General features: G+C 42.6%; 1 protein-coding gene across 2 annotated transcripts in view; it reads right to left on the reverse strand.

The window, feature by feature from the left end:
* The window catches only part of LOC129863965 (pyruvate carboxylase, mitochondrial-like), a 115353-nt gene that overhangs the window by 86456 nt on the left and 12261 nt on the right, over positions 1–16636 (reverse strand). For both annotated transcript variants that reach the window (XM_055936451.1, XM_055936453.1), the window contains exon 8: positions 11515–11633. In XM_055936451.1, the coding sequence (XP_055792426.1) occupies positions 11515–11633 (119 nt within the window). The remainder of the gene's footprint in view (positions 1–11514; positions 11634–16636) is intronic.

The raw sequence follows: 16636 nt of genomic DNA on the forward strand, positions 1-16636 counted from the left end.
ACATTTGAAAATGCGATGGAAACATTGAACTTAACATTTTTATTCTGTACATGAAAACATAAGCGAAAAAGTACATAGTGCACACTAAGTCTTCACACACTGATTTTTGATCCATTTGGTGGAAACACCAATGGTGGGAAAATGTGCATATTTTCTTTGTGAATTTTAGAATATTTGTTCGAAAAATTGTTCACCAGTTCAACGGAAACCTAGCTATGAAATGTAATTATTTTGGCTCGACTTGATTAGTTCAGACTTGATGAGGTTTTTCATTTAGTAGTAAGTGGCCACAAGTCAAACTTAATAAAAAGTCAACAGGCGTAGGGCTCATCTGGTGAGATCACTCTGCCTCATACGTTTCTTCTCGACTTAGATATTTCACAATGCACAACTGTGTTAGCTTAACCAACGTCTGTTACACATGACAAATGGGGGCAGTAAATCCCTTTAAAACATGCTGTAAACAGTGAGTCCCTGCTTTGTTCTACTGTTATCTAATCTAACTCCTATATCTAGAGACCACAAGACATTCTGCTATAGTTCCAAACAGTGTTGGGGTGGTAAGAAAGAAGGTGGACAATAACAAGAAAAATACAGAAGGAAACGAGGAAAGAGGAGAGGCGGAGGAGACTGCATTGCACAAAACCAAAGATGTGATATGAGCTGGAAGCGGAGGGAGGGGGAGACAAGAGGGGGATTCCTATATACACAGTCTGATTTCCTATTCCACTTTAATTGCTGATGCCATGCGGCGCATGTGGCGCTGGTGTGGGGGAAAATGCCCCTCTCCGCATAACCTAAAATCCTTCCACTGAAAGTCTCTCCGCTTTACTCCGTCGCTATATGGATAAGATCCAGGTCATCTTTAAACCTGCCCCAACACAATCTGTTCACAAGCTTTCCTCATCCTTGTGCCAGTTTAGTACCCTACTCCCTCACCCCGCTCGCGTTTCCCATTACTAATTTCACAGACTAGACAAATGTGCAGCTGCAATCTAGCCACAACTCAGTGATTAGAAACCCATTATAGGGTCAGTGACAGAGCCTATAATGACTGAGCTGTAGACACACTGCAGAAAGAGAATTTAATTGAGGGAGAGGAGTGGGAAGGAGAATTGGAGTAGTGAAAAATACTGAGCGAATTGAGGTCTGCCATAAGCCGGAATATGTAGAAGGGAAAGCACAACGCACTCCACCCAGAGTATATGTGTGTATATACACATAATCACACAGCATTCAGAAAGTATTCAAACCCCTTCCCTTTTTCCACATTTCATTACAGCCTTGTTCTAAAATGTATTACCTTAATTGTTTTCCTCATCAATTTACACACAATACCCCATAATGACAAAGTGAAAACAGGTTTAGAAATGTTTGCTAATTTATTTTGAAGAAAAGAAATACCTTATTTTCGTAAGTATTCAGACCCTTTGCTATGAGACTTGAAATTAAGCTCAGGTGCATCCTGTTTCCATTGATCATCCTTGAGATGTTTCTACAACTTGATCGAAGTCCACCTGTGGCAAATTCAATTGATTGGACATGATTTGGAAAGGCATACACAGATAGAGATAGAGATAGAGAGAGATATATACACTGCTCAAAAAAATAAAGGAAACACTTAAACACAATGTAACTCCAAGTCAATCACACTTCTGTGAAATCAAACTGTCCACTTAGGAAGCAACACTGATTGACAATAAATTTCACATGCTGTTGTGCAAATGGAATAGACAAAAGGTGGAAATAGGCAATTAGCAAGACACCCCCAAAAAAAGGAGTGATTCTGCAGGTGGTGACCACAGACCATTTCTCAGTTCCTATGCTTCCTGGCTGATGTTTTGGTCACTTTTGAATGCTGGCGGAGCTCTCACTCTAGTGGTAGCATGAGACGGAGTCTACAACCAACACAAGTGGCTCAGGTAGTGCAGCTCATCCAGGATGGCACGTCAATGCGAACTGTGGCAAAAAGGTTTGCTGTGTCTGTCAGCGTAGTGTCCAGAGCATGCAGGCGCTACCAGGAGACAGGCCAGTACATCAGGAGACGTGGAGGAGGCCGTAGGAGGGCAACAACCCAGCAGCAGGACCGCTACCTCCACCTTTGCGCAAGGAGGTGCACTGCCAGCGCCCTGCAAAATGACCTCCAGCAGGCCACAAATGTGCATGTGTCAGCATATGGTCTCACAAGGGGTCTGAGGATCTCATCTCGGTACCTAATGGCAGTCAGGCTACCTCTGGCGAGCACATGGAGGGCTGTGCGGCCCCACAAAGAAATGCCACCCCACACCATGACTGACCCATCGCCAAACCGGTCATGCTGGAGGATGTTGCGGGCAGCAGAACGTTCTCCACGGCATCTCCAGACTGTCACGTCTGTCACATGTGCTCATGTGCTCAGTGTGAACCTGCTTTCATCTGTGAAGAGCACAGGGCGCCAGTGGCGAATTTGCCAATCTTGGTGTTCTCTGGCAAATGCCAAACGTCCTGCACGGTGTTGGGCTGTAAGCACAACCCCCACCTGTGGACGTCGGGCCCTCATACCACCCTCATGGAGTCTGTTTCTGACCGTTTGAGCAGACACATGCACATTTGTGGCCTGCTGGAGGTCATTTTGCAGGGCTCTGGCAGTGCTCCTCCTTGCACAAAGGCGGAGGTAGCGGTCCTGCTGCTGGGTTGTTGGCCTCCTCCACGTCTCCTGATGTACTGGCCTGTCTCCTGGTAGCGCCTGCATGCTCTGGACACTACGCTGACAGACACAGCAAACCTTTTTGCCACAGTTCGCATTGATGTGCCATCCTGGATGAACTGCACTACCTGAGCCACTTGTGTGGGTTGTAGACTCCGTCTCATGCTACCACTAGAGTGAGAGCACCGCCAGCATTCAAAAGTGACCAAAACATCAGCCAGGAAGCATAGGAACTGAGAAGTGGTCTGTGGTCACCACCTGCAGAATCACTGTTTTGGGGGGTGTCTTGCTAATTGCCTATAATTTCCATCTGTTGTCTATTCCATTTGCACAACAGCATGTGAAATTTATTGTCAATCAGTGTTGCTTCCTAAGTGGACAGTTTGATTTCACAGAAGTGTGATTGACTTGGAGTTACATTGTGTTGTTTAAGTGTTCCCTTTATTTTTTTGAGCAGTGTATATAAGGTCCCACAGTTGACAGTGCATGTCAGAGCAAAAACCAAGCCATGAGGACGAAGGAATTGTCCGTAGACCCCCGAGACACGATTTTGTCGGTGCACAGATCTGGGAAGGGTACCAATTTCTGCAGCAGTGAAATTGTCCACAAAGAAACAGCGGCCTTCATCATTCTTAAATTGAAGTTTGGAACCACCAAAACCCTTTAGAGCTGGCCGCCCGGCCAAACTGAGCAATCGGGGGAGAAGGGCCTTGGTCAGGGAGGAGACCAAGAACCTGATGGTCACTGACAGAGCGCCAGAGTTCCTTTGTGGAGATGGAATTTGTTATTTTATTAGGATTCCCATTAGCTGTTGCTAAAGCAGCAGCTACTCTTCCTGGGGTCCACACAAAACATAATACAGAACGTCATTAGACAAGAGCTCAAGGACAGAACTAGATAAAAAAATAAACAAAGGCACACGTAGCCTACATATCAACGCATACACACAAACGATCTAGGTCAAATAGAGGAGAGGTGGTATGCCACGAGGAGTTGCTTTATCTGTTTTTTGAAACTAGGTTTGCTGTTTATTTGAGCAATATGAGATGGAAGTTCCCTGCAATAAGGGCTCTATATAATACCGTACGTTTTCTTGAATTTGTGGACTATGAAAAGACCCCTGGAGGCATGTCTGGTGGGATAAGTGTCTGTGTCAGAGCTGTGTGTAAATTGACTGTGCAAAAAATGTGGGATTTAACACATTTCTTATAAAAAGTGATGCTGTCAGTCTCTCAACTCTTAGCCAAGAGAGACTGGCATGCATAGTATTAATATTAGCCCTCATTACAATTAAGCGTAAAACGTGCCGTTCTGGGCCAGCTGCAGTTTAACTCGGTCCTTCAGCAGCACTGGATCACAACTGGACAATAATCAAGATTAGACAAAACTAGAGCATGCAGGGTTTGCTTTGGAGTCAAAAAAGCAGAGTGTCTCTTATGGCTAGACGTCTCCCCATCTTTGCAACCATTGAATCTATATGTTTTGACCACGACAGTTTATAATCTAAGGTAACGCCAAGTAATTTAGTCTCCTCAACTTGTTCAACAGCCACACCATTCATTACCAGATTCAGCTGAGGTCTACCACTTAAGGAATGATTTGTACCAAATCCAATGCTCTTACTTTTAGAAATGTTCAGGACCAGTTTATTACTGGCCAAAACAGACTGCAACTCTTTGTTAAGTGTTTCAGTGACTTCATTAGCTGTGGTTGCTGATACGTACATGGTTGAATCAGCAGCATACACAGACACACATGCTTTGTTTAATGCCAGGTCATTGGTAAAAAAAAAAAAGAGGGACGAGAGCTGCCCTGCGGTACATCCCACATGTTTGACAAGCTTCCATTAAAGAAAACCCTCTGAGCTGTATTAGATTGCCATATCGTGGATTCAGAGCTATCTGAGTTTGACAAACCATAACACAGGTTACGGTCAATAATAAAAGCTGCTATGAAATCTAACGGTACAGCTCCCACAATCTTCTTATTACCAATTTTTCAACCAAGCAGTAATGCGTGTCAGTGCAGAACATGTTGAGTGCCCTTCCCTATAAGCATGCTGAACGTCTGTTAATTTGTTTACAGAGAAGTAGCTTTGTATTTGGTCAAACACCATTTTTTCCCCAACAGTTTGCTAAGAGCTGGCAGCAAGCTTATAGGTCTGCTGTTAGAACCAGTAAAGCCCGCTTTACCACTCTTGGGTAGCGGAATGACTTTGGCTTCCCTCCAGGCCTAAGGACAAAGACTTTCCTCAAGGCTCAGATTAAAAATGACAGATAGGAGTGGCTATAGAGTCATCTACCATCCTCAGTAGCTTTCCATCTAAGTTGTCAATGCTAGGAGGTTGTCTCATTGATTGTTAACGATACATTTTTCCACCTCTCAAACACTAACTTTACAAAATTCAAACTTGCACTGCTCTTTCATAATTTATTTCAATTTTTATGCATGAATATAATTGCTCACCGTTTGTCGTGGGCATTTCCTGCCTAACTTTACCAATGAATTATCATTTAAAAAAAAAAAAAAAAAAAAAATACAAATATTTTAATCGTCAACATCAAGTGGTTGTGATGAATAAGCCATCTGATTCGATGAAAGATGGAGTTGAATTTGTCTTTGTCCATTATTTTATTTAAAGTACTTGATATTGATTCATAACAGTTTCTTCTTTTTGCTGAGTTTAAACACATTTCTCAATTTGCAGTGTCAGCCAGTCAGATGCGCAGCCAGACTCATTAGCCACTCTTTTGCCCCATCTCTTTCAACCATAGTTTTTAAATTGCTCATCAATCCATGGAGGCTTAACTTCTTGCAACTATAGGGGGTGCTGTTTCAAATTAGCATAATTGTCTCTACAGATGAAACGGCTTCCTACTCAATTCTTGATCGTACAATATGCATATTATTACTATTATTGGATAGAAAACACTCTAGTTTCTATAGCCGTTGGACTTTTGTCTCTGAGTGGAACAGAACTCATTCTACAGCAATTTCCCTGACATGGAGTCAGATTTCACACATTTTGGCCCCTGATCTGGAGTCAGTTTAAAGGCCACTGTGAATGCTATGAGGATACGGACACTGCTTACGTCTTCCCCTGGATGCCTTTACGTGATGACGCTTTGAATGGTATCGATTGCGCAATCACAGCCACTATAAAACAAAAAAACCTGTAGGTAGGAACTCTTTTCCAGCTGCGCCGGACGCGCGGTGGACACCGCCCTGCTCTTTTTCCAAGCATTAGTGTAGCCAGTAATATTTCTCCGGTCATGTTTTCACCCGTTATAGGTGTTAACAGCATCATAAGGTAGTTAATTTGAACCGTTGTATAGCAATTTATATCCTTTTAGTGCGATTTTGAGGCATTGCTTTGTTGTGCACTGACGCGCTGGGCACATTTCGGGCTCCCGGTCGTACGTTAGTGGGCATTTAGACAGACAAGTGGACATCTTTCGACCAAAAGAAGATTAGACCCAAGAAAGGATTCTTTGCCCAAGATTCTGATGGAAGAACAGCTCACAGTAAGAACAATTTATGATGATAAATCGTGTTTGTCGAAAAATGTTAAAGCTTACGCCGCCATCTTGTTTTGTATAGCTTCGCTTGGCGCAACCTGTATTGAAAAGTAAGGATAATTTTAAAAATGTAAATCAGCGATTGCATTAACTAATTTGTCTTTCGATTCATGTCAACCCTGTATTTTTTAGTCAAGTATATGATTAGCTATTGATTAAACTAGATCACTCAAAGATGGCGACCGACATTCCCAGGCTTGTTTTCCTACTATTTTCATTGTATAACCACGTTTTTTTATGGCTAAATATGCACATTTTCGAACAAACTGTATATGTATGTTGTAATATGATGTTACAGGAGTGTCATCTGAAGAATTCTGAGAAGGTTAGTGAAAAAATTAATATATTTTGGCGATGATATGATATCGCTCTCTTTGGCTAGAATCAGTGCTCGGGTAACGTTTGCGTATGTGGTATGCTAATATAACGATTTATTGTGTTTTCGCCGTAAAACACTTAGAAAATCTGAAATGTTGTCTGAATTCACAAGATCTGTGTCTGTCCATTGCTATGTGCTGTGTATTTTTAAGAAATGTTTTATAATGAGTAAATTGGTAATACAGGTTGCTGTCTGTAGTAATTCTAGGAGCTTTGGTGAGATTTGTGATGCTGGCTGCAATGGCAAACTATGATTTATACCTGAAATATGCAAATTGTTCTAACAAAACCTATCCTATACCATAAATATGTTATCAGACTGTCATCTGATGAGGTTGTTTCTTGGTTAGTGGCTATCAATATCTTAGTTTAGCTGAATTGGTGATAGCTACTGGTGTTGAGAAAAAATTGTGGACAAAGAAAAAGGGTGTCTTTTGCTAACATGGTTAGCTAATAGATTTACATATTTTGTCTTCCCTGTAAAACATTTTAAAAAACTGAAATGGTGACTTTATTCACAAGATCTGTATCTTTCATTAGGTGTCTTGGACTTGTGATTTAATGATATTTAGATGCTACTATTTAATTGTGACACTATGCTAGCGATGCTAATCAGTGTGGGGGGGTGGGGTGGGGGGTGCTCCCGGATCCGGGGTAGAGGCTTGTTAGGAGGTTAACAGTTCTCACAGTCAGTTTCTTAACAGGTGCATGTTCATCAATAATTGGAAGAAGCGATTTCATAAATTCATCAAGTGCAGCGTTTGGATGCTCCTCATTAATCACATCAGCCCAACAAATATTTTTGACATCATCTACATCAAACTCTTTTGTATGATCTCTTATACACAAATTTAGGCCCAGCGTTGGAACTTTGGCTTTCCTGGATATAAGCACTATATTGTGATCACTGCATCTAATGGGTATGGATATAGCTTAAGGACAAAGGTCTACAGCATTAGTAAAAATGTGATCGACACATGTGCATGATCTTGTTCCTGTAGTGTTTGTAAACACCTTGGTAGGTTGATCAATAACCCGAACCAGATTACAGGCACTGGTTACACTAAGAAGCTTCCTCTTGAGCGGACAGCTTGATGAAAACCAGTTAATATTCAGGTCCCCAAGAACGTAGACTGTTTACGTCACATACACTATCAAGCATTTCACACACATATATGATGTAGATACTGACTGTTAGCACTTGGTGGCCTACAGCAACACCCCAAAAGAAAAGGCTTTAGATGTGCCAAGTGAACCTGCAACCACAAGACTTGACATAAGATCTAAGCATTACAGGGATATGGCTCTGAATATACACAGCAATTTGGACAAAACACTTGAAACTTTTCTTGCTTATAGGTCTCTGGTTTGTTTAAAAGATCCTTCACATGCGATAGACAGCTGGCACTGTCCTCAAATGATACTACCGCTGGCTTTGGGCTTTGTCATGGTAGATAAACGCATGTTAGGCTGTTAATCCTCGCAATTCCAGACAGGGCAGGTCACGGGAAATTTGAAAACAGGGATCTAGACAGCCACAAACCCGGGACAATCTGCCATCCCAGCCACAATGGCTAACCCTGTTGTGGGCTGCGCTCCAGAACACATTGCCAGCTTGATGTCCAGCTAGCTAGCAGCTAGGCTAGCTGTGACGCCAAACAGCTCCCCAGACCTGTCCTTGGTCAGCAGGATCACTGGAAAGATACAAGCAGTCCCAACAAGTGATGCCAACTGCTTCTCGGGAGCCAACATAAGGTAGCTACCAAGAACTTCACAATATACTTTCAAACAAACAACTGAGCCTTCCAGAAGGACAACCATCTCTGCAGCACTCAATCAGGCCTTTATGGTAGAGTGGCCAGCAGCAGGGACTGGGAGACTAGTCATGATCAAGGGAAAGATGAACGGAGAAAAGTACAGAGATCCTTTGATGAAAACCTGCTCCAGAGCGCTCAGGACCTCAGACTGGGGTGAAGGCTCACCTTCCAGCAAGGCAATGCCCCTAAGCACACAGCCAAGACACCGCAGGAGTGGCTTCAGGACAAGTCTCTGAATGTCCTTGAGTGGCCCAGCCAGAGCCTGGACTTGAACATCTCTGGGAGAGACCTGACAGAGCGTTCCAAATACAGGTGTGCCTTGTAGTGTCATACCCAAGACGAGGCTGTAATCGCTGCCAAAGGTGTTTCAGAGTACTGAGTAAAGGGTCTGATTACTTATGTAAAGACACACATATATACAAACATTTCTAAAAAAAACATTTTTGCTTTGTCATTACGTGGGTAGTGAGTAGATTAAATAAATATTTTTCAATCAATTTTAGAATAAGACTAAGGTAACAAAATGTGGAACAAGTGGAAGGGGTCTGAATACTTTCCAAATGCACTGTACATGGCCTCCATACAGCAGGATACTGTTCCTAGAGAGGTGATGTTACGGCAACGCAAGAAAAAAGGATGAATGCACCAAAAATGGCAGATGTTCATTGACTGAAATGAGAGAAATGCATTAAGCTATATGCAAAAGGAGGAAAAAGGAGCTGTTATGAGACTGGGGAAGTTAGAGTTTGAGGAGTTAACACATTGCAATGTCATGGACCATTTCCATTGATTCCCATTACCACACAACTTATTAAGAAATGACAGAAGGGGGCCTTAATCACTGTGACCAATTGAAAGTCATGATAAAAAGTAGAGGCAGACAGCCAAAAACAGAGCTGTTGTGTAATAACCTACTCACCAGAGCACTATATACAGACCTGAGAATTCAACCCAGCTGGAGGAGAACATGGCCAGCGGCTGGTGGGCGTGGCTCGAATGCCTTTTTGGTGAGTTTCCGAAATAAGAATCAAGTGCATTTCCAGACCCAATCACTCAGAGGAGTGCTCCCGCTGAATGCCAATTGCAGTCTGACGGTTTCAATTTCATGTGACAAGATGGACATTTATAATGAATGAACCTACTTTCCTTCCACACGACCAGACAGGCACAAATACAGGAGTATGTGCCAGGAGCACAGGAGAAAAACACAAAAAAGCAGTCAAATCAATCTGTGTGAGTCAGTGTTATAAAATGATGCTGCATTTCTTTCATCCCTCCTGAATGATTAAATAGATGACTTTGCTGCATCTGATAAGTGCATGCTATTGTCAGTGTTTCACCTCTAAATGAATATGACAGGTGAGATTAGGCATTTTATCATCTTCAGTGTCCAGAGTAGGAAGTCCAAATGACATAGTCTCGCAGTGCTATTTGTGGACTAGGATTCTGGCTCTGAATGTGGAACTCAGACAACCTGGACTGATTTATATGGAAAAGGAAAACGGCATAAGAACAATGTTCTTAAGCATCTGCTATAGCAGTTAATTTACTTCATCGTTACGACACTTCTGTAGGGTTCCTTTGCGTTATCACAAGGCAAGATGTTCAGTCCTTGCCTAAGTATCATGTCTTCCCATCTGGTTCCTTTTCTTCCTCCATGATAAACTTAATCAACTCTTCAATCAAGTTCCCAAGCAGAAGAAACCCAAGTCAACCATAACAATCAAGCAGACAAAGCATAAAAAAAAGAAATAAAAACACTCATTCATTGACTAGACTCACTCCAAAAGGCTTGCTTTCCTTTGTCCACTCATCTGTAAATACTGACTATAGATTACCTACATGACTATATGGATTTAAATTCATGTATATTACTTATGATTTCATTTCAAGTAGGCTAGCAGCCAACACGAAATAACTAATATTGATAACCATCTTGATGTCACATTGATGACATCTAGATGGTTATCGGCAACAGCACCAGGACAGTGCCCTTCGCTCCCGCTAAACAAGCACTACCGTCCAGCAGGAGCGTGGGAAGTAGTTACATAGTAGCCAACATCAAGTTGACAGTCACAGTAAGTACACTGCTCAAAAAAATAAAGGGAACACTTAAACACAATGTAACTCCAAGTCAATCACACTTCTGTGAAATCAAACTGTCCACTTAGGAAGCAACACTGATTGACAATAAATTTCACATGCTGTTGTGCAAATGGAATAGACAAAAGGTGGAAATTATAGGCAATTAGCAAGACACCCCCAAAAAAGGAGTGATTCTGCAGGTGGTGACCACAGACCACTTCTCAGTTCCTATGCTTCCTGGCTGATGTTTCGGTCACTTTTGAATGCTGGCGGTGCTCTCACTCTAGTAGTAGCATGAGATGGAGTCTACAACCCACACAAGTGGCTCAGGTAGTGCAGTTCATCCAGGATGGCACATCAATGTGAGCTGTGGCAGGAAGGTTTGCTGTGTCTGTCAGCGTAGGGTCCAGAGCATGGAGGCGCTACCAGGAGACAGGCCAGTACATCAGGAGACGTGGAGGAGGCCGTAGGAGGGCAACAACCCAGCAGCAGGACCTCTACCTTCAACTCTGATCAGCTATGAAAAGCCAACTGACATTTACTCCTGAGGTCCTGACTTGCTGCACCCTCAACAACCACTGTGATTATTATTATTTGACAATGCTGGTCATTTATGAACATCTTGGGCATGTTCTGTTATAATCTCCACCCAGCACAGCCAGAAGAGGACTGGCCACCCCTCATAGCCTGGTTCCTCTAGGTTTCTTCCTAGGGAGTTTTTCCTAGCCACCGTGCTTCTACACCTGCATTGCTTGCTGTTTGGGGTTTTAGGCTGGGTTTCTATACAGCACTTAGGGATATCAGCTGATGTAAGAAGGGCTATATAAATACATTTGATTTGACAGTCTTGACACTTAGCATGAACAGACATAATTTGACCAGACAGGGAACAGTCTTACAGGTTGTCAGAGAAGTGACATTGTAATGCGAGGTAATGGCCATGACCTGCTTGTTAACGGCTGTAACTTACTCTGTGACCTGCTCGGTAACGGTGTGCTCCACCTGTAGGCGGGAGTTGACCTCGATGAAGTAGTGCCTTCCATGTTTATCCACCAGGAACTCCACCGTGCCAGCATTCTCATAGCCCACCTGTACACACAGACAAATCCAATTAGATGCAAACCTCTACTTTGTCACCTACCTAAGGACATGGAAAGATATTTGAAGAAATAAGTATGACTGGATTTCTTCGCAAATTCTCAGATTCTGAATTCTATTGGAAGAGCTTACAAGTTCTGTGTTTCAAAAGCTAAAATTAACTTCATACAATGAATAAACCAAGTCTCACACCAACTGATTCCGTTTCTACTACAGACAACTAAATCTACTAAAAAGGGGGAAACGACAAGACTGACAGCTAATATCTACTGAAGACTGTGCGATATCCCATTGTGATTATAGTCATTTTTAGACAGCCTTTCTAGAGCTCAGCCAAGGAGGAAGCAGGATTTAATATATCAGACCATTTCCCACTCCACAGCGCTACGGGGTGTCAAAATAGCATTAGCCAAATTCACTGAAATCTGAACCACTGAAATTCATCCCTTGCCCAAAACTAATCTCTGCCAGATCGGCAGGCGCCCTCTCATCCATTCAGTCACCCACGTGAAGGTGCAGGCTCATGGCTAGTCAGTTCATGTCACACACCGGATAAGTGCTGTGTATGTACAATGCCTTCAGAAAGTATTCACACGCCTTGAATTTTTCCAAGGTGTTACAGCCTGAATTAAAACATTTATTAAATTGAGATTTTAGGTCACAGGCCTACACACACCACCCCCCCATAATGTCAAAGTAAAATGTTTAAAGATTTAATATATATTTATTTTGGTAAACAAAGAGACTGAAATGTCTTCCGTCAATACGTATTCAACCCCTTTGCTATGGCAAGCCTAAATAAGTTCAAGAGTAAACATTTGCTTAACAAGTCAAATAAGGCTCACTGTGTGCAATAGTGTTTAACATGTTTGAATAACTACCTCATCTCTGTATCCCGCACATAAGCTCCCTTAGTTGAACAGTGAATTTTAAAACACAGATTCAACCAAAGACCAGCGAGGGTTTCCAATGCCTCGCAAAGGGCACCGATTGGTAAAAAAAGACATTCAATATCCCTTTGAGCATGGTGGAGTTATTACACTTTGAAGGTGTATCAATACACCCAGTCACTACAAAGATGCAGACGTCCTTGCCAACTCAGTTGCCAGAGAGGAAGGAAATCACTCAGGGATTTCACCATGAGGCCAATGGTAACTTTAAAACAGTTAGAGTTTGATGGCTGTGATAGGAGAAAAATGAGGATGGATAAGCATTGAACTTACTCTGCAGTACTAACCTAAATGATATGGTGAAAGGAAGCTTGTACAGAATTTTTTTTCCCAAAACATGCATCCTGTTTTCAATACAGCACTAGAGTAAAATTGCAAAAAATGTGGCAAAGAAATCCTCTTTATCTCCTGAATACAAAGCGTCATGTTTGGGGAAAATCAAACATCACTGAGTACCACTCTCACATAGGTACGTGGTTGCAAAGGGAATCATAGCCTTAACAGCGTGATTTGCCAAGGCAGGATACTCTGAGCGCAGCCCAATCCAGAAATCTGTCAGTGGCTTCTGATTAAATACAATTTTTACATAACCTCGTTACAATTTCGATGAGGCGCTTGTTCAGACATCGGTAACTGGACTGGAGGCAGGACATGAAATGGATAATGACTCCAGTTGTTTGTCTCATACATTTCAGGAAAGTACCTGTGTAATTGCGCACCCAACTCACTCCGGTGCTTTGCAATATCACATTTGACATTGTATGATGTGTGTGCAAATGAACTCAAGCTTAAAGACAATGACTTGTATATTGTACTTGTTAATGCAGACAGAGAAGATCTCCAACTTATTAAATCATAGCCTCAATTTTGTCCCGCACATTGAATCTAGTTGCGGAGAGTCACTGTAATTCTAGATTCAGATCATTCAGGCGAGGAAAAAACATCACCCAGACAGGCAAGTCGTGTGAGAAACTTGTCATGCAAGCGGACAGACAAGTTTATTTTTTTTATTTTACCAGGTAAGTTGACTGAGAACACATTCTCATTTGCAGCAACGACCTGGGGAATAGTTACAGGGGGATGAAAGAGCCATTTGTAAAGTGAAAATGATGCAAGAAGGCTTGACTCAATTTTTTTTTAAGTATCAATACTTTGTCCCTTGATAACCAGCACACTTCTGTATGTTGTAAAAGCGTTACATGGTCGATATTATTGCATAGTGCAGAAAATATGAGAATAGTAGTGTCCAAAATGTCTTAAGACATCAGGCATTCCCTTGGCAGCAAGAGCCTCTCAGTGGATGCTGCAGTGTACCCAAATGGCATCGGGAGCAACTGCTTGCATGCGCGTTACCATTCCACTATGTCTCCCTGTCATGGCTTTTGCGCCATCAGTACAGATACAAACACATCTTGAGCACCAAAGTCCATTTGATGTCACAAAGCTGTCCAGCGGTTTGCAGAAGAGGATGTCTTAATTGACCCTCCAAAAACAATGAACATATACCAGGAGCTGTGCCAGGCCCGTCAAGTCTGTTGACTCATCCAGCTGTAGAATTCACTGGCTTGTATGCAAAGCAGTAATTGTTTCAAAATGTTGCATACACATGGTTAGCAGATAATGCGAGTGTAACGAAATGCTTGTGCTTCTAGTTCCGACAGTGCAGTAATATCTAACAATTTCCCAACAACTACTGAATACACACAAATCTAAAGGGGTGAATGAGAATATGTACATATTAATATATGGATGAGTGATGGCCAAGCAGCATAGGCAAGGTGCAATAGATGGTATAAAATGCAGTATACACATGTATGAGTAATGAAAGACACGTAAACATTATTAAAGTGGCATTGTTTAAAGTGACTAGTGATCCATTTATTAAAGTGGCCAGTGATTGGGTCTCAATGTAGGCAGCAGCCTCTGAGTTAGTGATTGCTGTTTAGCAGTCTGATGGCCTTGAGATAGAAGCTGTTTTTCAGTCACTCAGTCCCAGCTTTGATGTGCCTGTACTGAACTCGCCTTCGATGGTAGCGGTGTGAACAGGCAGTGGCTCGGGTGGTTGTTGTCCTTGAGGATCTTTTTGGCCTTCCTGTGACATTGGGTGATGTAGGTGTCATGGAGGGCAGGTAGTTTTCCCCCGGTGATGCGTTGTGCAGACCGCACCACCCTCTGGAGAGCCTTACGGTTGAGGGCGGTGCAGTTGCCGTACCAGGCTGAGATACAGCCCGACAGGATGCTCTCGATTGTGCATCTGTAAAAGTTTGTCAGGGTTTTGGGTGGCAAGCCAAATTTCTTCAGCCGCCTGAGGTTGAAGAGGCGCAGTTGCACATTCTTCACCACACCGTCTACGTGTGTGGACCATTTCAATGTCTGATGTGTACACAGAGGAATTTAAAAGATGTTCTACCTTCTTCACTGCTGTCCCTTTGATGTGGTTAGGGGGTGCTCCCTCTGCGGTTTCCTGAAGTCCACGATCATCTCCTTTGTTTTGTTGACATTGAGTGAGGTTGTTTTCCTGACGCCACACTTCGAGTACCCTCACCTCTGTGTAGGCTGTCTCGTCGTTGTTGGTTATCGAGCAAACTACTGTTGTCGTCTGTAAACTTGATGATTGATTTGGAGGCGTGCGTGGCCACACAGTCGTGGGTGGACAGGGAGTACAGGAGGGGGCTGAGCACGCACCCTTGTGGGGTCCCAGTGTTGAGGGTCAGCGAAGTGGAGATGTTTCCTACCTTCACCACCTGGGGGTGGCCCATCAGAAAGTCTAGGACCCAATTACACAGGGCGGGGTTGAGACCCAGGGCCTCCAGCTTGATGAGCTTGAAGGGTACTAAGCTCATCATTGAATGCTATAGTCAATGAAAAACATTCTTACATAGGTATTCCTCTTGTCTAGATGGGATAAGGCAGTGTGCAGGCGATTGCATCGTCTGTGGACCTGCTGGGGCATTATGCAAACTGGAGTGCGTCTAGGGTGGAAGTGATATGAACCTTAACTAGTCTCAAAACACTTCATCTCCTGCCATGTCACTGACGAGTCGTTAAAGTTGTTTGATGAAGGCGTCGTCTGTATAGTTTTTTTTGGCCTATTCCCCCAGCCATATCCGCAGCAGCAGGAAGAATTAAGTTCTCCACAATAGTATGGGGCTTGCCTGTCCTAGCCACTCAGTAGCTCACCATATAAGATGCTTCTAGCCCCTTCATATTAAATGGTTGCTGTTATACATGGCTTACTACTAAAAAGTAGTCTTAATTCTCAATGAAAAACGTGGCTTATTTTTCTGATCGTTTTGTTTCTAAATGTCTGCACAAGAGTGAAGGTTTCATTGAGTTATGAGATAGTACTTTAGCACAAACACACTGTGGCTGAGGAAAGGCACTACTCCCAATATACACTACCGTTCAAATGTTTGGGGTCACTTAGAAATGTCCTTGTTTTTGAAAAAAAAAGGTATTTTTTTGTCCATAAAAATAACAAATTGATCAGAAATACAGTGTAGACATTGTTAATGTTGTAAATGACTATTGTAGCTGGAAAAAGCAGATTTATTATGGAATATCTATATACGCCCATTATCAGCAACCATCACTCCTGTGTTTCAATGGTACGTTGTGTTAGCTAATCCAAGTTTATAATTTTAAAAAGGCTAATTGATAACCCTTTTGCAATTATGTTAGTACAGCTGAAAACAGTTGTCCTCATTAAAGAAGCAATACAACTGGCCTTCTTTAGACTAGTTGAGTATCTGGAGCATCAGCATTTGTGGGTTTGATTATAGGCTCAAAATGGCCAGAAACAAAGAACTTTCTTCTGAAACACATCAATCTATTCTTGTTCTGAGAAATGAAGGCTATTCCATGCGAGAAATTGCCAAGAAACTCAAGATCTCATACAACGCTGTGTACTACTCCCTTCACAGAACAGCGCAAACTGTCTCTAACCAGAATAGAAAGAGTGGGAGGCCCCGGTGCACAACTGAGCAAGAGGACAAGGACATTAGAGTGTCTAGTTTGAGAAACAGACGCCTCAAGTCCTCAACT

Source organism: Salvelinus fontinalis, chromosome 10, assembly GCF_029448725.1.
Source record: "Salvelinus fontinalis isolate EN_2023a chromosome 10, ASM2944872v1, whole genome shotgun sequence".
Taxonomy (NCBI): Eukaryota; Metazoa; Chordata; class Actinopteri; order Salmoniformes; family Salmonidae; genus Salvelinus; species Salvelinus fontinalis.